The sequence below is a fragment of the Poecilia reticulata genome, linkage group LG1 (genome assembly GCF_000633615.1).
Source record: "Poecilia reticulata strain Guanapo linkage group LG1, Guppy_female_1.0+MT, whole genome shotgun sequence".
Classification (NCBI taxonomy): domain Eukaryota; kingdom Metazoa; phylum Chordata; class Actinopteri; order Cyprinodontiformes; family Poeciliidae; genus Poecilia; species Poecilia reticulata.
Window position 1 is genome coordinate 12,394,846 of NC_024331.1, and position 21,479 is coordinate 12,416,324.

General features: G+C 39.4%; 1 protein-coding gene across 1 annotated transcript; it reads left to right on the forward strand.

The window, feature by feature from the left end:
* The first annotated feature begins 367 nt into the window (after positions 1-367).
* Positions 368-21,479, forward strand: armh3 (armadillo like helical domain containing 3). The gene is made up of 26 exons (XM_008410119.2): positions 368-602; positions 2,184-2,293; positions 2,392-2,448; positions 2,843-2,989; positions 3,878-3,985; positions 4,113-4,205; positions 4,345-4,419; positions 4,519-4,605; positions 5,469-5,525; positions 5,640-5,683; positions 6,141-6,201; positions 6,289-6,335; positions 6,798-6,873; positions 7,059-7,152; positions 8,319-8,420; positions 9,820-9,878; positions 9,972-10,037; positions 10,211-10,280; positions 10,635-10,695; positions 10,790-10,878; positions 11,813-11,895; positions 12,690-12,816; positions 13,011-13,086; positions 15,135-15,213; positions 19,320-19,436; positions 20,532-21,479. The coding sequence occupies exons 2-26, from the start codon at positions 2,192-2,194 to the stop codon at positions 20,622-20,624; spliced, it is 2,070 nt and encodes a 689-aa protein (XP_008408341.1). The 5' UTR covers positions 368-602; positions 2,184-2,191; the 3' UTR covers positions 20,625-21,479.

Consider the following 21,479-nt stretch of genomic DNA (forward strand, 5'->3'; position numbering starts at 1 on the left):
AATTTGTTGCCTAAAATCCAACTTTTGCAACAAAAAAGCAAGAACATTCACAGTAATCTACCTGCTGGCAGTCCTCATAAACACATACAAAAGTACAGTCACATTCAATAAATTAGAATATAATGATACTTTTGAAGTACGATATACGTGCATATCAAGGGAATGTAATGTATGACATGTGTCTCTATTTTACAGTTTAAGAAGAAATTCTGAACTGAGCAAAGATAATTTTGCAATACGTTTCATTTTGTGAGCACTTTTCCATTTTGTTTAGTGTACATCTGTGAATCTGATTTGGTCCAAGGCCTATGCATATTTTTTCTTACAAACGTCTGATTGCTTTGTTTTCTTCGATTGTTTTAAGCGTTCCAAGGTCTCCCGTTTTTGATAAAGAGTCAAGAGGGGAAAAAAAGGGGATTTCTGATTACGGTATTTAAAAGAAAACGTTTTGTTACAGAGAATTTAGAAGGAAATACATGAACAAACGTGTCGGACGTTAAGACCCTGGAGAGCAGCAGGATGCTAACAGCGCACTAACAGCTAACTGAGGCCACAAGAATTCATGAACTACATTACCATTGGTATTTGACTGTTTGACTGAGGTACGTACGTGGAAATTAACATATATAAGCAATAATACACGGACAGTTAACCAGTAATTACGCAGGCGTTTGTCACTTAGCTCGTAACAGTTAAATCAGTGGTAGCTAACATAAATAATGATAGGCATCAGCTAGCTTAGCGTTAGCCAAAGCTGCGAAACATCTATATGTAAAAGGCCCGATTGAGTTTACAGTTGGTAATTTAACGGGCTTCCATGGCGGAGCTTAATGGTTTTTCTGCAGGATGAAAGTATCTGACGGTCATGATTCCGCTTTTTGTAGTTTCAAGAAGATGGACTAGTTCAGTAGAACTGGCTTATGAAGCTAACGCAAGATAAGATAGCTAGCAGCTGATTCCAACTAGTACTGATCAATATTATCTTCGTCAATAGCAGTCGGTTTCAGCCGATAACTGATCGAAAATGTTTCAGTGTGCAGTCTCTAACTTCTGTCAAGTAGGGCTCCGCTAACATGGCTATTGAGAAAGTGCACCTGTGTTGGTGTAAATTATTAAAAGTCAGTAAAATATTACCTTTGGCAAGGAAGTTCTGAGAAGGTCGTCACTGTGGTTTGCTACAGTACTGAGTTAAATTATTCGTCTTTACTGATTTATGATCATAACAAGTGAAGTGAGACAAATGGGAAAATATTTTTTGTGAATGTAACCAATGACAGGTGATTTACCTGTTGCTGAATCGTTGCATTGTTTACATTACACTAATTCCTGTTAATATTGTGCAGTCATTTGTATAATCTCCCCAATATGAGCTTTATTATTTTAGGAAATAGGCTGCTAAAACAACTAATTCCATTAGTAGCAATACAGCTCCTAAAATATTTCTGTCTGTATTATTTTAGGTACATTTTCCGGAAGCCATAAACGTGCAGAAAAGAATCAGATGTGTTACATCAATTTTCTTCTTATTATTATTTTTAGCTAGCTATTGTTGAACTTGTGTGTATCTCAGAAACATTATGACAAACGTGTAAGGGGATTGAAACAGTCAGTGGTGTTAATATCAGGTGTAAAATAACAAGATGTTGCACATTTGCAGAGACTTGTTTCAGGGATTCTTTGTAACTTTTACAGTGTTTCCTCTGTTGCGATGCTATTGTGTTGAGTTATGAAATAAATCTTTTGTTCAAGCCTTTGGTCATCCATGTTTCAGATTCTGTGGGAGAGGCCAGTAAAAGCGATGAGCAAATTGGGTGTGGTATGACTGTAAACGGTGATTTCTGCCAGCCACTATTTGTCAGTTGGCAGCATAGTCAGTGACATAAATCCCATGCCAAACGTTTCCTGCAATAATTTCTGTATATTGAGAACTAATAAGAAACAAGTAGAGCACACCATTAAGTGCTCACGAGGTTGAGTGACCTGATCAAGATTCAGAGATCCAAAATACTCTACAACCTCTACCTGCTGCCAGAAGAACCATTTTTGCTATGTAAAAAAGCTACTGCTAGCACGTTTTAATTATATATCGCATTTTAAGCATTTGTTAATCATGTCTTGTTTTTGTGTGCCTCCTGATTTTGAACACTGTTTGCATGCTAACTCCGTTTCCGCTCTCTTTGCAGACTTAGCCATGTCTCAAGTTGAGAAGAAGGCAGGGCTGCTGAGGAGGACGTCATCCTCTAAAAAGCCATTGAAAGAGAAGGTGGTTCTGATGTACGACGAGATTTTTGCTGTGAGTGCTGTGGCGGGTGGTAAGAAGTGGTGGATGTTTTCAGAAAGGAGTAAATTTGTTCCAGTGCTGACAACGGCGTCCTTTCTATGCCCATTTAGAAAGAAGACCCGGCTAAAAATAACCCTCGCTTCTGGGACGAGCTGTTTCTCATGAAGGTAGAGAAAAACGCACTCCGGTGGAAATGTCTGCAGACATGATTGGAAATTTGTCGTCTGGGCTGGTTAGCGTGATCGTGATGTTCACTGAAAATAGTAGTTTTGAGAGAAAGCTGCTGTCAGAAGCAGCTGCAGTGACTCACAGACAGACATTTGCAAAAATCTATTCTCGTGTTCAAGCTAAAAGAGGAAGTGCCGATTCACTCAAATCAGATTGAACTGCAGCATGACTGTGCGTCAGTCTGCCAGGTGGCGACATTTGCATAATTTGTCCAAATACTCAGTTTTACTGTATTTAAAACGGATTTACTTTTTTTTTTATTTTTATTTTTTTTTAAGGATTTTATTGTGAAATAATTTTTTTGCCCCACTGTGCTACATTCTTTGGGTTCAGGTGAACTTGGAGTACCTGGAGTCCAAATTGGAGAGCGTAAACGGGGAGGAAGTGCAACGTATCCAAGACAACATCAACTCCCTGTTTCACCACTGCGTCCAGGCTCTAGGAGAGGAGCACCAAATCAAAGTAGTCAACGCCCTGCAGGTAACCGCAGGATGTCCGCGCATCCTTAAAAAGTCTTGAATTCACGTATCTAAAATCAAGGCCTAAACTGTCTTGAATTCATTTTAAAAAAAAGAAAATGGCCGTAACTGTATTAATCAGAGGTCATGAATGTTGTGGTGGCAGGACTGCTGTTCTATCTTGTGGGACTTTTCTGTTACGCAAAAGCAGCTGCTGACAGGTTCTCGCTTTCTGGCTTTTTTGTGTCTATCATGGATAAGTGGAATTTTATCATCAGTTGGCTGCAGGATGTTTGTTTTCGTCATCGATTCACTTCTGTTCCCCACCCATATGTGGGCGAGCCCATTTTGTGCAAAAAAAACAACAAAAAATGATAATAAACTTTTAAGTTTGGTCTGTGGGCCGTAGAGTGTGAGAAACACAAAAGAGCCAGAAATGTCATTGTTTTTGCTACGCTTGGCTGCAATACAGCAGAATCCCCTAAACCGTTCCCTTTATTTACAGCTTTTTTTTCTGTCTTAAATGTCATTCAGGGCGGCATTAAAAAGGTCTTAAAAAATCTTAAATTTGACTCTCCAAAACCTGCACATACCCTGAAGTCACACAGGTTCTGCTTGCAATCATCAAATCTGAATGATGATTATGCAGTAGATTAATTGCTTTAAGTATTTTTTTTTTTTAAATATACCAACACTTGCATTGCATAGAGAAAGCGTAAACGCAACAAAAGAAATAAAAAGTGCCATAAAATATAAAAGAAACCTATTTCTAGAACATCCATTACTATAAAAATGTTTTGCCTTAACGGATAAAACAACTTAATCCAGTCACAGTGTCCTACCCAGCGTTTATATTCAGGAAGGTTTTTCACGTCTCGCAGCAATCTCTGATCTCTGCTCGTCTCGCCAGACGCTCTGTGCGCTTTTCCGAGGGGTTCATCAGAAGAACAAGTCTGCATCCGGCTTCGACATCATTAACATGCTCATGGGCTTTGACAAGGCGGAGCAGAGGATGAAGGTGTGTGATAAATCACCTTAAAGAAGAGAAGCCATCTGTGCAATAAGCAAAGCACATGGGGATAAAAAAAATAAATAAAAAAAGCTTATCTGTTTGAGTTGATTCAGGTAGTTTGCGTCTCTTTCAGGACCTGATGGAGAGATTGGACAGCCTGCTTTGTGGCGACAGCTCAGAGAGCCTGAAGAGCCTTTGCCTAAAATTGTTACTGTGTTTGGTGACGGTGAGAAGAATAGATAGAATGTAAAAAAAAAACAAAGCAACAAAAAAAAAAACCATATATTTTACTGTAATCTGCTTAAATATTTGCTTCTCATGCTGTTTAAACTTGACTCATAAATGTGGAAAAATTATATTTCCAGGTAACGGATAATATAAGCCAGAACACAATTCTGGAATATGTGATGATCAACAGCATTTTCGAAGCTATTCTACAAGTAAGTGTTTTTCTTTTACAGTGATATTTGATATGTTGTTTTTAAAAGAGTTTGTGCCCTTTGGTTCAGCGATGCTGTAACTTCTTCCTGTCGTCTCAGATTCTGTCGGATCCGTCCAGCAGAGGGCAGCATGGGTATGACGCTGTGGTTCTGCTGGCCCTTCTGGTCAACTACAGGAAATACGAGGTGAGCATAGCATTTATATGTGTGCTGAAGTGTTCAATATGCAGAACAATATCTGATGCCCACAGTGCTCATGAAAACCCAACTAAAAAAATGAAATAGAATAAGTACAGATTTAATGGAAAATTATACATATGGACGAATGTATCCAACATTTTTTGCAAAAGATCCTAAAAGCAAATTGTTCTTTGTCATTAAATGTATGAATCCTTTTTGCCCAGAGGATTATTATTCACAAAGACTCTTTGAAGATAATTAGATGATACAAATTAGGACAGCATTTAAATTCCCGTTATGAAAAATAAAGTATTTATTAATTTGAATTGAATTGAATTAGTTAAGACATACCACGGTTTTAAAAATAGTGATTTCTAAGCCACAGAAGATCCTGTAGCTTCTATGGTTTAAAGTAATTGCTATGCAAACAGAAACAGTTTTGTGATTGGAATTTTCTCTGACATGATCTAATTGCTTTAATTTAAAAAAAGAACAACAAATATTTGCCTTGCTGCCGGCTCTAACAGCCAATTTAGCCAATTCAAACCATTTATGGCCACTGAATTTACGGCCACTGAATTTGTTTAAGTACTGCACAAATGGTATAGCAGTGACCGTTACATGTAATCTCATGCTACACTATGCAGAGGTTCTGTCTGCACTTATGAAGATGCACTCACTTTGACACTGTAACACATTGCTCAATGGAAAGGTAATGCAAATAGCAGCATACAATACACATGCTTAATATAGAGGATATGACTTTTTAAAATATTCCTTATATCTTCAGGTCTGCTGTTTTCGATACCCCAAGTGTAGCATCGGCCTAAATGATCTGTGTTTTTCTCTGATTGCTTTTCTTTCTTCAGTCTGTGAATCCATACATTGTGAAACTCTCCATTGTGGACGATGAGCCGACGCTCGATGTAAGTATGCAGCTGCTCGCTGTCTCCTCATTAAATAGCGATGGTGAGAAGCAGGCGACCTTTTCATCCGGTAGATTGTTAATGACTGAACGACTCATTTGATGTCGTTCCCAGGGCATGGGCGTGGTCCTTCATCAAGCTCTGACAGAATATAACAGGTGAGATCTTTACATTTCTTCACATGACTCAGACTGGTTTGTAATAGCTGTGTGTGTGTGTGCGTGCGTGCGTGTGTGTGTGTGTGTGATGAGGCTGCCGGTGTCATCAATGTTTCTATTTCTGCTCTGACGAAGGACAAAAACAATACAAGTTATTTATATCTGGCAGTTTGCTCTGGTGGTCTGTGATGTTTTTCCAGATGAGGGGAATTAAGATGCTGTTTGTGAAGAAGGTTTGGTCCGTCTGCATTCAAAGACAGACGCGTCAGAGTGATGGATGGTGGCTTCATGGAGCCGCTTGTTTTGCAGCCCATAGATAACATGTTGGATTATTTTCTGTGTCTGATTGTAAACATCGATCTCTGTTTGTGCTGTCATGTGGCTCTCTCCTCTTTGTTTATAGATGTATAATTTCCCATTTTCTATTGGCTGTTTTTGGGATTGTTTTATATTTTAGACAGTACAAAGATAAAGAGGAAGAGAACCAGGGCGGGTTCTTCTCAACCCTCACTAGTATGGTAGGTTCCACTTTCATCTCATAGTTTTAAAATAAACCGTTTTTTTAAATGCCTAGTTTGCTTATGCCGTTATCTTTTTCTCCACAGGTGGGCAGCATGTTTATAGCAGACGTTGATGAGAAACTCTCTGTGCAGTAAGTTCAGTGTTTGCTTTGAGGCACCATGTTTACTTTTGCTCTCATTGTCAATCTTATTGCTGCTTAAAATACCCATAGAAATAAACAAATATGCAGTTATGAAATACATGGATTTTTTTATTGATTTTTGTCTATTTTTTATTTTTATTTTTTTTCTTAAAGAAATTACAAATGACAGAAAATATCTTTGCAAAAAATGGTTTCATTTTGTTCATTCCTTCTGTGAGTTAACCCTGATTCAAAGTCAAAATAAATAAAAATTGTAAAAAAAACACTCATCAAACTAGATGGCAGTTCTTGCGCGGTTCAGTCTGACCTATGGAGTTCACTAATGGGGAAAAAATATCCAGATAATTAAATGTGATTAATCGATAACATTTATTGAACCTGCAGGGATCTGTGCAGCCTCTTTTTCTCCATAATTAATTGTGTTCATTTTGAAACATTTCCAACTTTCAGGACAAACGAGGCAATTCTGCTGGCACTTTACGAGGCGGTCCACTTGAACAGGAACTTCATCACAGTGCTGGCACAGGTAAAATAGCACATTAATTCTTACTACTTTGTCGAGTGGATGGAGGACATGAGTAGTAAATAATTTTAAAGGTTTTCAGCTCCCTATTTGCCACAGCAATTCTCTTTCTCCATTGTTTCTAATCTGGCTTTAACCGTTGCCGCCTTTCACATTAGGGAATCTTTGTGTTTCTGGTCTCTCAACAGAGCCATCCTGAGATCGACATCCCAGTCTCACCCAGCACTCCCACTCCAACCACACCAACAACACCACTCGGCACGACGCCGCCCTCCCTAGATGGTAAGAGACTCACTTTTACGTACAAAAGGCGACACGAGCTGTGACAATGTTTCTGTTTGGAGAGCTGGAACCACTGCATTCAGAAAGTGTTTATCCTGCATAAAATAGTGAAAAGTTCCCCAAAATGATCTTAAAAAGTTTTTCTTCCTACTTAAAACTGCAGCAGCATGCACATGAGAGTGATTGACAGCGCTAAGAAGACCCGCCTCCTGGCTGTGATTGGTTGTTGCTGACATTGTGTTGTGTTTCGGCAGCAGGAGCACAGGGAGGACACAGAGGAGCTAATATTTTTAATACATTATTTGTCTCATTTTATACTGTCGGGACAGTTAAATATGTTAAAAATACATTTTTATATTGCCTACTGCAGCTTTAAGCTTGTTTTCTTTAAAAGGAATGATGAAATCTGTGTAGATGATAAACTAAGTGCAGAAGCGCCTGTCTGTTCACTTCCATTCAACATTTTTATTACATCTTAAAGAGTTGATGAGTAGACTCAGTCACTAAGTACACCCAAAGCCTCTCACACTGTCAAAATAAAATGCCTACATGCTCAACTGGTAGAAGTTTATCATGCAACAAAAATTGTGAAGTAAACACCACATAATTACATTGTATAATTCATTTCCCCCTCAACCCCCAAAAAAAGTAATACACGGCTGTCACTCCAGGTTTTGTGGAAGCCGTCTCTTGCAACTAGCATGTTCAAAAGCAGGTTGTTTCCGACACACGTGCCCTCTTACTGCTAAAAGCTGCTCCTCTCTCTGCCAGCTTCTCCCTCCATTACCGCTTTTCCCTGAATGAAATATTTACGTTCAAGCCTCAAACACAGATATGTACGCCGCACGCAGACCGTCTTCATGCCGTTTCATGGAAGCTTCCAGTTAAACCAGACTCAGCCCGGCACATGCTTGTTTTGTAATCACGTGTCCTGAAAAAGCCTGTACTTCTTTGCTGTACTTCTGGACCTGCAGTGGGCTAAGAACGAGTGTTTGGTTGGGAACAGTAGATCCCTGTCTGGACCCAGTGGTGTAATAAAGCTGCAGTAACTCGATAAACAAGTTTAGTTCTTTTCTCAGAAAAACCTCCCTTCTGTTGGCTCCACATGTTTCCTTTTTTGCATGTTTATGTTAAACTTGAAGTTAAATTTTCTGCTTCTTGTGCAGTGATGAATAACCCGGAGCTGCCCTTGGATCCCAACCTGCAGACCAGCAACCTTCTCATTACCTTCCTCAAGTATGCCTCTATCGTAATGCAGGATACTAAAGGTAAACAGAGAACCTGCCGTCAAGTCGTTCTTCATTCTCCTGCCCGCTTATCTACGCTGTCTCTTTCTTTTAAATAGTCACACTGTGTTTAATTGTTCTGGAGAGGAGAGGCAGATAATAAGCCTTTCAGAGTGATTCACTTCCAGCTCTGGTTTCGAGCCAGAACCCATCTCAGATCCATTCCTTTTATAGACTAGAAATAGAAATAGACTTTATCGTCCCACAGTGGGACGAAATTCAGTTGCAACAGCAGGAACAAGATATGTGGGTTCACACGAAAGATCAAAAAGTGTGGCGTTTAAGTCTCTTTTTGTCAAAGACAACCAGTGCATTGACTCCTCTGATTGGTTGAGAATTGAGAGGGGCTTACATCAGGTGTTGAAGGCTCGATTACTGAGGACGAGCCGGTCAGTTTAAACAATAACCGTGTTCATATTTAAGACGGAGCGAGCCCTGCACAGAGTCTGGCCTGCAAGAGAGGTAGGAGGAACTTCAACCTGAGCTCAGAGATTTAAAAAAATGATTGTATGCAAATTTAGATCAGTCATTACTACTGACAGTTTTGTACAAAATTGCAAGAGTGATATTACAAGTTGAAAGTCACATTTCACGTTTCCCTTATGTTTATCTGCTGTAAGTAATGTTATAGTTATTAGCAGGAGTAGCAGCAGTAATAGAAATATTTGGACTAATAATGTACATAATAATATTGCAGTAGTAGTAGTACAGGTACATCAGAATATTCTGAATAACTTCAGTATATTCTGGCACTTATTTCAAAAGATGATGCTTATATATTATATAGCTTCATAACAAATAGAGTGAAATATTTCAACTCTTTAAATATTATAACACTCTGAGTATGCCTTACAGATAATGAAAACCCCACATTCAGACTTTGAGATATTAGAATATTACATAAAATCTGGAAGAAATTTTTTTTTTTAAACTGAAATGTCAAACTTGCCATAAAGTATGTTTTCATTTCAGTTGGGTCAAAGCTGGGGTTGCATCACTTAATGTGGCTCAGCGTGCAGTACCTTTCTGACAAAATGAAGTAGAGATAAAATTCCTTCTGTCAGTCTGCAAGCAGCTGACATGAAGCAGACAAACCGCAAACATCTGGACAAATATGATCAAACCAGGCAGCTTTAACTTTCTTTTGAATGTGCCGAAGACAAAATCATCCTCAAACACACGGTATCGTAATAAAGATAAAAAAAACTAAAAAAATGGCAGATATATTTAATATTGTGTGGCAAAAATATCCCTGAGAATGCTCAAACCGGTCAGCCTACGGTTCTGAAAGACAGAAGGGTTTAAGTCACACCAGAAGTGCCTGAATCAAAGTCGTCTCAGAATCGTTTTTATCGCTCAGAGGCGTTTGTGTGTTTTACAGACGAGCATCGACTCAACAGCGCCAGACTGTGCCTGATCATCCTCACGTGCATCGCCGAGGTGGGAGCCTCCCCCCTGATGTGAGCTTTACATCTGTCCGTGTCCTCCAAACAAACGTCCGAACGCTTCTGTGTTTGTCTGGTTTCACCACAGGACCAGTACGCCGACGCCTTTCTCCACGACGACAACATAAACTTCAGAGTCAGCCTCCACAGGATGGTAAGTCTGCGGCGCGCGGCCGCCTCCCGCCGCTTCTGCTCGTTGGAGTCGTTTTTATGCAACGTTAAGATTTAAAATCAACTTTGATCGGTGCTGCCGTGCGGGTTTTACGTTAGAGCGTGTGAATCTGCAAACGTAAAGCATTTAAAGTGATTTTATTTTATGGTTTCCAGCCGATGAGACACCGGAAGAAAGCGCCGGGTAAAAACATCCCTTCACGTCCGCTGGTTTGTGCTGTTCTAGGTAAACATTATTCCACCGTAATCTCCTATCTAATTTGAAAATAAAGTTTTAATAATTTAAAATATATGTATCCTCCTTTAATATATGTATTGCTACAGATTCAAGAAAATAATTTTTTTTCCCCAACTCAATGATTTTTGATGCCTTGCTTTTGTTTTACGCCACACATTATACAGCGCAGTCATTATAGTTTAGCTTTATTTCTCGTCATCCGTCTACCTTTTTCATCCAGGTCTACAATTTCCTTTAAAAGAACAGTTTTTATTTTACTCTCTTTACTAAACTAAACTTAAACTTGTTGCTTTCTAACAGTCCTGATTTCTTTTTTTCCCCCCCTGCTCTCCTTGCATGTAGATCTTATGGTGGAGTTTATCGTCACTCATATGATGAAGGATTTCCCCATGGATCTGTACTTGTAAGCAGGCATTCAAAAACAAGGATATCGTTGTGATTCGTCTATTATTATGTTTTCTCCACAACAAGTTTAAAGTCACAATTTTCCTTTGAAGGCGCTGCATTCAAATCATTCACAAACTGCTATGTTATCAGAAGAAATGCAGAATCAGACTACACTACACATGGAGAGAGCTGTGGTCAGGTAACGTTACCTTTCTTACATTTAGCTGTGTGTTTTGTTTTGGTTTGATGAAATAAAGCTGCGTCTGCTGGTACTTTCAGCAGATGGAACTTTATGCCACCGTGATTTTTCTTCCTTCAGAAGCAGCGTCCACTCCGAACAGTGTTGTTGCCAGGCTTGTTGCTTAGCACAGTGTTGAGGTGCATTAACTGACCAGAAAAAAAAAAAAAGAAGATTTGTGAGAATTTGACAGGCTGGTCAACGAGACCGATCAGGCTCTAAACTGGCCGATCATATTATATCATATTGCATTTTTCAACGGAACGCAACATGGATGTATTTATTATGCTGCCTCTGAACTTCGAGTAATTCTGTTTTGGCAAAATAAGCCCATTTTCTCCTTAACTCGATGCGATTGTTGTTTTGAAGACGCATTGCGTCGTTGAGGTTGGATAATGACTCTCTGAAGAGAGATCCATCCATCCTGGACGCCTTACTTTTAGCTGGGTCAACACACAGCAGGGTAACATTTCAGCTTTGTAACGGCTTCATCGCGTCTCATTGGAATACAGATTTCTCTAATCGGACCAATAATCACATTAAATCCCCGAGTAACACAGGCTCGCCCCCTCTCGCTGGCGATAACGGCTTAACAGAAAATAAACCCGGAGACGAAAAACAGCCGAATTAAAAACACTCGATGCTTTTATCTTCCTACGTCGCCGATTGTTCTGAGCAGGCGCTCGTTTTAGGTGCCGTGACGGGTTTTGTTTTCCTCGGTAAAAGCTTGCAGACATCCTTGATTTGGTGTTGAAAGGTTCCTCACCCCCCCTCCTGAGTTTCATTTTCCTCCTTAATGAAGATGCCCACTGAGAGGCTGCTGCTATCTGCCTCTGCTGGGAGACAATACTCCTCATTGTGACTTTAATGCTAGCATGTCTTTTTCTCCATGCAGCTCTCATCAACCTGCTGAAGTTCCTGCTGTCAAATGAAACAACACTACTGGCCAAGTACAACATCTTTCACCTGGCCTTGCTGGTGAGAAATGGTGACACACACACGCCGAGTGGAGATGGAAGATTTCTGGACTAGCCAGTGCTTGTTGCGTTAATGTTGAGGTTTGCTGTTTGCTGGTGTAGAGCAACGCTAGCTAGAAAAGTTGGCTGCACTAACACCAAAACGATAATAATAATCATTAGTTGTGCTAATGTAGTCATTAGTTGCTCTGCACTAACACAGTCTTTTACAGTAGCTGATGGTAAAAACTTCAATTCAAACCATGTAAATATTATAACCCTTGAGGATCAGTTTAATTTTGACATAATTTACACCTTTCATAATTCCCTTAAATGTTGTGTTTATGACAATATCTTGTTCTCTTTTGTTTGTGTCTTATTTTATTCCTGCGTGTTTCTTTTTTTTAAATAAAGTTACTGGGGGGAAAAAAGAGGAAGAACTTGGCTAAAGGAAACAGAACTGCTATGTAAACAGTCTTCAAACACTTCAAAATAAGAGCATGAATATAAACGTCCAACTACTTGATGAATTCTTAAGTCGATAACCAAAAACCTCAAAAGCGATGTCAAACTGTTGGCGCTTTAGAATTTGTCCAGAAAGATGAATCCAGGAGAAGCTAAGTGTGCTAAACGTTAGCAAAAGCGCTACACAAATCATTTGTTCTGCTGCTGGTGCGTTAGCGGCAGAGTGCCCACTGCTGTTACGGTGACATCTGACGAACAAGATGGTTCTTCAATATAAGTTTAGTTTTTCTTACAAATCCTAATTTCGTGGGTTTCGTATGTGATTTCCCTGAATCTTGTCTCCTTTTCTAGGTGGTAAACTTGTTCAACATGTTCATAACCTACGGAGACACATTCCTGCCCACATCCAACAGTTACGACGAATTGTATTACGAAATTGTCCGAATGCACCAGGTCTTTGACAACCTCTACTGCATGGGTACGCTTGGAAACCTTTTCATAAACCGTGGAGCAGAGCAGAGTCACAGGACCTCTGTAGCTACCTAGCTCCAGTTTAGCCCTGAAAACAGGCTTCAGTGTCTCTTTCTAAAAATCTGAAAAATGAATTATTGGCTAATTTACAGAAAAAGGGAGTAAACTATCAGACCATGTTTTTTTCCCTCTTCCCTCTAGTGTTAAGAGTATCCACCAACACAGGACAGTGGAAGGAGGCAGCCAGCAAAGTCACGCATGCCCTTGTCAACATTCGGTAAGGACGCTCGCCCTGTGGATGAACACTGCGGATCACCCTGAACACAACGCTCCCACGGGACAGCGGACAGCATTGAGCGTTAGGGACGCTGTTCTTCAGCAGGAAAAGGGAAGCTGGTTAGGGTTGAAGGAACGACCGATGGAGTTTGGTATTTTGCAGCCCTGGAACCAAACCTGCAACAGATTTTGGTTTATGATCCAAGGCCGACCCGAACCTGACCCAAAATTCGGACTATGTCTTCAATGTATTTTTTTTTTTATCTCATATTTTAGATAGTCCAGAACTAAACCCAATTTATAATCTGTCAGGAAAACAGAAGCTCCCTGAAACTCTCCAACCAAGTTGACCCAACTTGAGTGAAGATGAGCTGAGGAGACAAACCCTCAAACATTTGCAGCTGTGACTACACCTCCACATTTTCCCTTCCTCCTCCAACAATGCACTAGTTTGAGATCATTTATTGGTTTAAATCTAAATAAAGTACCTGTAAGCTTGAGCTTGTGACGTGACAGAATGGTAGGAAGTTGACTTGGGATGAATACTTTTTCAGAGAACGACGAGTTGATTTAAATGCTTCGACCCAGAACCCGAAAAGACAATTTGAGAAAATAAAAGAATGAAAGCGGAGGAGGTTATAAAGAGTTCAGTTAGACGTCGAAATGAACTCAAATGAAGGAACTGATTCAATTTTGCCTCCATCAGTTCTCTCCGTCTGTCATCTCAGAATTACGGTGACAGAAAAATCTCTCCAGTTCTGTCACACTAATATATTTGAAATATTACGCACTCCAGACTAACACAGGATAAGCCATTTAATCTCCCAGCTATGCTTATTGAGTCAACTTGTATTTGAGCTACCAAGCAGTTTATTCTTCAGACTGAGAGCTAATGCTGGAGAGCGATGTCTCTGAATTTACATTTGTGTGATTCTCTGTTGGCTCAGAGAGACGGTAAGGAATGCTGGGAGTGAGTTATGACTGACTGCTGCTGGTTTTTACCGCTCCACCGGCTCAGTTTGCATCTGAACTGGTTTAATAGGCTTTATGTGCAAAGGTCAGTTTGGAAAATCGAAAATCTTAACACAAATATGCTCAGTAGGAACAAAAACAAGTAAAAATCTTTAAGGGGGCAAAAGCTCACAGCGTTGTAAATGTTCTCAAATTAAGATCGGTTTTTGTTTTCAAAATATTTTTGTGTTACTTTATGCTACCGTGCTAGAAAATGTAATTATTTTTAGGCTTTTTACACGTCTTTACAAAAGCTGCCAGTGATTATGAAGCAATCCAATTTCCTAATGTGTGTATATTTGACCTTGAGACGTCCTCTAGCCTCCTCACTTCATGTCCTCTTTTCTCTCTGACGGACACATTTGCTGTTTAGAGCAGATTCTCTAGAGTCTCTGATGAATTGGGTTCTTTGTAATGTAGTTTATCCTCTTACGTTAACACTTTGGAAAGGTTGCTTTCGGCAGTCATCTTCAGGTGAAGTGATAAAGTCGCACCTTGTTTAGTCTGGCATGGTGGATTCCAGTCAGATTTCCGTTTGCGTTAATCTCTTGCAGGTGTGTTTGGTTTTTTTTTTCTTCTTCTTATTCACCTGCCGTTTTTTCCCCAGATTTTAGAGCCAGCTTTACTTGGCTCTAAAATCGGTTTCCATGCCAACAGATTATTGGGGTTCCTGCCGATATGATTTCCCATTAATTAGCCCAGATCAGTGACTCTTTATGTTAACATTCCTCATGCTCAAGGAAAACTGAAGCTTCCAGTTTGTCACATTTGTAAATAAATGTTATTGAAATATTTTCCTGATATATTTGGAAATGTCACGCCAAATTATTACATTGTTTACTTTAAGTGTTCTAGATGTATTGTGTAGTGTTTTAAAGGAATGTTGGTATCAGCAGGTCAGACCTCAAATAAAACGTTTGTCTCCCCGCTGCTCAAAACATCGACAAAATTGTCAGCAACTTCCCAAAAAGGAGATGTTCAACATATTCTGTCTGCAGCTTTTAAGAAACCTCTTTATGTTTTTTTTTTATCTTTCAGTGCCATCATCAACCACTTTAATCCCAAGATTGAGTCGTACGCCGCAGTGAACCACATCTCCCAGCTGTCAGAGGAACAGGTAAACAAAAAAAGTTCTTTCAACTCTGAACACGAGTTCGCTCGGCAACATCCTGGGATTATTTGGGTTTCGACGTGTCTGAAATATGACCAAGTGACCCCCAATCTATGAGATTAAATAAACTGAAACCACAGGAAGCATTGATAATAGCATGTAATGGAGATTATCTGCATTTTATTGAGAAGTAAAGGCGATAGATTCAGAATTAGCAACAGTTTTGTGCCAGAAATGCAAACTCTGTTTATGATGATGAGACAACTATCCACACTTCTTGGTAATAGTTACATTTCACATCGTCCCTCTGGCTTTGAGATTCCCTAAAAGTAAAAAAAAAAAAAAAGTAATTAAAAAGACGCAGCTGGACAACTTCTCAACCACTAATGTGTTTCTTAATTACTGTTTGACGAGCATAAGAAGGCGGCGCGCTTTATTTGGGCCCGACTGCAGACATTTATCATTTTTGTGAAAACTGTGAGGATGGAAAGTGCTGCCTGGAGACTTCGTTCCTTTTTTATTCCCACCTGATAGGAGAGTAATGGATTTGGTCATTATGTGCTCTAATTACCTCTGTGCTTTTATCTGCTGGATTTATTCACAACAGCGGGGAGAACAGCAGAACTTGTCCTGGGCTTTGCAAACGTTTGTGTTACTCCACATCACATTCATCCCTGCTAATACGTAACTTATCAAACCATAGGCAGCTTTTTTTTTTTTTTTTTTTAATATTAGTTCAATTTTGAGGTGTTGCAAAAATCATTTATGAATTGCATTGCATTTTTTTTACTTTTATTATTTTCATAAAAAGACTTTTGAAAAAGTTCATCACACCTAAAGCCCCGCCTGTCTCAGGTAAGGTCAGAGTTCATGACCAATAGACTGATCAAGAACACTAAATATTACCAAGTATTTTTGGTCTAGTTTCTAGTGAAAATATCTTTGCACACTTGACGCAAGATAAAAGTAACTTACAAGAAGCTTTTCAGCAAAATATAAAAGCTTTGTTTAAGTCAATAATTCCTTAATATTGATTTTTTTTTTTTATCAATATTTTCCAGATTATTTCATATATAACAAGACATTTTTCCATGTTGTAAGTGAAATAATCTGTCAGTGGAACTGCAACTTTTTCACCAATTTTAAAGAATTATCTAATTAAAACAAGCTCCTGTGTCTTGCTGAAAACTTTCTTGTAATGCATTTTTCTCTTATTTCAAGTGTGCAAAGCTATTTGCACTAATACTAGATCAAAAGTACTGAATGGTGAGATTTTGTAGTTTTTGCAGTGACCAAGTGCGTCACTGGATGGCAAAACAAAGGTAAGCTTTTGGAGTGGCCTAGTCAAAGTCTGGGCTTAAATCTGCCGAATCAAAACGGTGCTCTGTCTAAAGAAAAGTGGAGCAGATTTCAATCCACGGCAATGGGAAGCACTTATTACCAGATATGCAAACTTGTCTGCGATTAAAATGAGTTTGATCTGCAACATTTCATGAATTCTGTGAGCGGAGTAAATACTTTTTCACCGTCGCTGGATGCAAATACGCTCCTCACCATCTCCATGTTTTCACTGAATCCAACCAGAAACGCATTAAACATCTACGACTCTTGTTTCTACGATCAGTTGTAGCGGTCTAATGTTTTCTGAATATATTCAACATGTGCTTACTGTTTGATTTAAAGAATTTTATCTGAAGATATAAAAGAGAAATACATCGTAGCATTAGATGTAATTCATTTTTTGGGGGGATTTTATGTCATATTTACTGTAACAAAACCAATAGAAAACCAGGAAAAACAAATGAAACATTGATGAAAGCCTCAAACCCAACGAAACCCCAGTTGCGCTTTTAGCAGCCGGTTACAGCATGCTGCACTGTAGATGAATTTAGAAACTCAAAGAGGGGCCAAAGGAGGTTAAAACCCTGTCCAAACCTCCTGACTAAGCTTTTTGCTTTATGCTGACCCCTTTTGTCAGCACGCAGGTTTTACTGAACAACGGCGAACACTGGTGCATAATTTTAAAAAGGGTCACGAAGGAAAATTTGATCCCAGTTTGATCCTTTAAGCCACACAGCGTCCCTGACTGCACATGTAAAAGGACGGTCAGTTAAAAAGACGAAAAATATCTACATCAGGAAGTGCTGCAAGGTGGAAAATGTGGAAAGTAGTAAATAAAAGAGTAATAGTGATTAAAGCCAGAAAGTGCAACACAATGACATGAATAAAGGTTTCTAAACGCATTTCTTACGACCTCCTCCCGTTTACACTTTGTTGAACTGGTAGGGAGTTACACAACATATCGGTAAATCTTCATTTTTGATAGCAGTAGAATATCAACCAGAATTTTTCAATCTTTGCATCTCTAGTTCCTGTCATTTCATTTTTAGAGGATATTTTCCTGATTTGGCTTTTGCAGTTCTCATTCTTGTTGCCAGGAGCTGCAGCAGCAGCAGCTCCCACAAAGCTTTCTCAGATATTTCGTTTTTCCCCAGAATGAAACGCAGGCCGACCTTCTGCACGCCTTTTCTCAGTAAGGTGATGAAAGAACAGCTCCTTTGAAACACGTGGCATTTGTAAAGCAATTAGAAACACTGAAGGGAAAACTAGAGTTAACTGGCCGTACGATTTACTGAGCGAAATAGTCCAAACTCAGCGGCGTTAACCTGAAGAGATGAGAGCTCTTCTGCCTTTCTGTTGTCATGTTCTATCCCTCAGCCAAAGTGTTGTTTTTTTTTATAAAATGAAACAAACCTTGAATTTCCATGTTCTTACAATTCACGTCACACAGTGTGTTTCCTGTTAATTATTATTTATTCATGACTTCAAATAGAAAAAAAACTGACGATTATAGCTTTTTTGTTTTTCTTGCTTAGTTTTCCATTTTGCTTTCTTCAGTTTTTCCCATTAGAAGTTGGAAGTCAAACTCTGCTGTACAAGTGTTTATGTTGTGTTGGGTTTTTTTTGCACACGTGTAGCAGCGGGGCTGTGACAAAAGAGCAGGCAGATTAAGGAACGAGATGTGTGGCCATGAATATTTTAACGGCGTACTTCCAGAGAGACTGAAAGAGAAACACCAAGCAGAACGGAAACTATTGGGCACTTGCTGTGAATTAAAAAAAAAAATTAATTGGCTTTTAAATTGAATAAATAGTTGACAAATGTTTGTTAACGTTGTTAGGTTCACTTCTGTTGAAACGACACTGAATCCGACAGGATCGACGTTAGAAAAGCTTTGAGCTGTGCAGCTCCGAGTCCGCTGGGGCCGAAACACGGGAACAAGCAGGAGGGACTAGTTTGAACGTCTCTTTGGATTAATTATTCATGCAAGTGCATAAAAAAAAAATGAATCAACAAAATATATTTTTGAAGAGTCGAGTCACCTGTTCTCATCAAAACCTCTTCAGACGAGCGAAGTGAGGGATTTACACGGGATCCAAAGTGTTTTACCAACTCAACCATCTACGCAAGTCGCCTTTATGCAAAGAAAAAAAAAACATTATTTATACCGTGGAAGGATAAAAAGATACTAGAAGCATATTTAGTAGACATTGTATTCCTAAAATACAACTTTCACCTGCATAATAATAGATTTAAAGCTGCACTGCCCTTTGACCTCCAACAGCAGCCAGATTATTTTCAGCCTCTCAGTAATTAGGATTGCTGGTTAGTGGAGGATTAACCAGTCCATTCATTTGGTTGTTATACCGCAGCGAAGTTTTCCTCATGTAAAGGATTTGATTCTGATCCTGATGTCGATCTTTGGTGGTAAAAAAAAAAAAAAAAAAGCACCAAAATAATAATTTAGGTTAAAAATTGAGGATTAATAGAAGCTATGAGATGCAGAGAGATTAATCTGGGCAGGATTGCTGTCTGTTAATGACACTTAGTTGCCCGGTTGGTGGCCTGCACCACAGAGCATCGCGTCTCTCCACATGATCCTTCATGAATAAAATAATGCAGTAAAGTATTTAAAAACTCATCAATAATTTACGTTTCCTCTCTCACCGTGTCACCCTGAGACACGGGAACTTATTTTAGTCATATGGCGTAGCGGTTTGATTTCATGACCCGTATTTCTCTTATTATTATTTTGTTTTTCACCTGTTTAGGTTTTGGAGGTGGTCCGCTCCAATTACGACACTCTGACCCTGAAGCTGCAGGACGGTCTGGACCAGTTTGAGAGATATTCAGAGCAGCCAAAGGAAGCTGCGTTCTTCAAGGAGCTGGTGAGAGACCCGATGTGTTCGTCTCTCTCCTCGTCCAGCCCCGCTGTCCGTCGCGCTTCACTTCTCCCCGTCCGTCCTGTCGTTTGTTAATCTCTCCATCTGTCTTTCTAACCATCCGTTTGTCTGCTGTTCCGTCTGTCCATCCTCTCCTTTCATCACCACTCTATCCGTCCGCAGCCTGTCGGTCTGTTGTTTTTACAGCGTCTCTAATGGAAGTGTTGTGTTGAATTTTTGTAAATCTTAGGTTCCATCTATGTAGTTTTTTCTTTAGGCAGTCAGTTTGAAACCCCACTCTGTGATTAATATCACATTTAGTTACTTTGGTCACTCTGAGACCATCCAACTAATTCAAGAGATTAATAACACACCAAGGGGGAATATTGTTTTTTTTTGTTTCTTTTTTTTTTTTACCACTTTTTAAACTAATAAGGTCAGATTAACTTTCATTTACATTTAAGATGTAAGAATTTTTGGTAACGCCTTATTTGAAGGGGTGTGCATACGACTGACATGATACTGTCATAAACATGACATAACACCTGTTATGAACATGAAGGAGTCTTTATGAACTGCTGTCATGAAGTGTCATTTGGTAAATAATGACACTTTTAATGGACTTTTAATAGAACTTTGCTTTAAAAGGGTCATTATTGACAAAATAATGCAAAATTTACACTTTTAATGCAACTTTTAGTCCAACTTTACATCAAAAGTGTCATTATTTACCAAACGACACTTCATGACACCAGTTCATGAAGACTCGTTCGTTTTGTGACCATTATGTTATGTCATGTTTGATAGTGTCATGTCAGTCTTATGCACAACCCTTCAAATAAAGTGTTACTGAATTCTTTTAATATTTTGTCTATCGAAATATAGAATTAACATATTTATTTCAAATATTTTTCAAACTACCAAGTCGGAAGTGTGTTCAAGAAAAAAGCAAGCCGCCTGTTGCCGCCCATGGCCTATTCTTGGAATAATTTAGCTTTTGGAGCTTTTAGAAGGCCGCGTGCGTGCGTGCGTGCGTGTGTGTGTGTCCTCGGCTCGGTGGGAGTGTGTTTTCTCTCCGGTGACGACCGTTTCTGTCTGCAGGTGCGCTCCATCAGTCTGAACGTGAGGAAGAACGTCTCTCTGAACACGCTGAGTCAGGACGTGCTGCTCAAAGAGTTCTCCACCATCTCCTGAGCATTTGGGTTGGCCTTCGTGTGCATGTGGACCCGTACACACACTCACACACACACACACTCGCACACAGACCAGACAAGTCCTCAACGGTTCTTTCCATTCTTCGTCCAAGTGAACCAAGGGGTGGAAAACCGACGGACGCCGCGCCGGCCGACCCAGACGCAGCAGTCCGGTCCCTGTCCACGCTCTCTTCTTCTGTGGTTCTGGACGTGTCTGAATGCAATCAGCTGGACTGTTACTGACAGGGAAACAAAAAGTATTTCTCCTGCTGTTCAAATAATCCCAGTTTATGACATTTTAGGTTTTCCGTGTTCCCTAAGCTGAGGTGATGGTGGTTTTGAGCCGATTTGACCCGAGTGACTATTGTTGATGTTTAGTTTTTTTTTGTTTTTTTGGGGGGTTTTTTTGCTCTTGAAAATCTGGAGTGGAGTGAATGTAAAAAGAAACAAAACCTCTGGTCCTCGGAAGTTTTCTACTTTTATTTCTGATGAAGCGTAGAACAATAAGGTGATTGAGTTGAAGACGCCGCAAAGTGATTAAAAACTAATGACAGCTAAATGAGAAATCCCTGCTGCTGTTACCGTCATTTCTCTCTAACAAACTAACCTGGAAGTGTTGAGGTGCACACACACACACACACACACACACACACGCCTGTGTGCATTTTGGCACTAATTACGACTGTTTATAGCGGGAAAAACAACCTTGATATAAAACTCTCTGAAATGATTTTTAGTTTAAACTCAACGTTAATTATGCAATTTTATCCAGTGTATGGCCTGTCTGTCATCTCTAAATCCTGTAGGTGTATTTATGTTTTTTTTTTTTTTTAATAAACATTATTTTCCAACTTAA

What these genes read in the sequence shown, in the direction of transcription:
- armh3 (XM_008410119.2), top strand. Translation starts at nt 2,192, where the DNA reads ATGTCTCAAGTTGAGAAGAAGGCAGGGCTGCTGAGGAGGACGTCATCC. An exon ending in AGGCGGAGCAGAGGATGAAG is followed by an intron (nt 3,986 to 4,112) that starts GTGTGTGATAAA and finishes CGTCTCTTTCAG; the next exon opens with GACCTGATGGAGAGATTGGA. An exon ending in TCATCACAGTGCTGGCACAG is followed by an intron (nt 6,874 to 7,058) that starts GTAAAATAGCAC and finishes GTCTCTCAACAG; the next exon opens with AGCCATCCTGAGATCGACAT.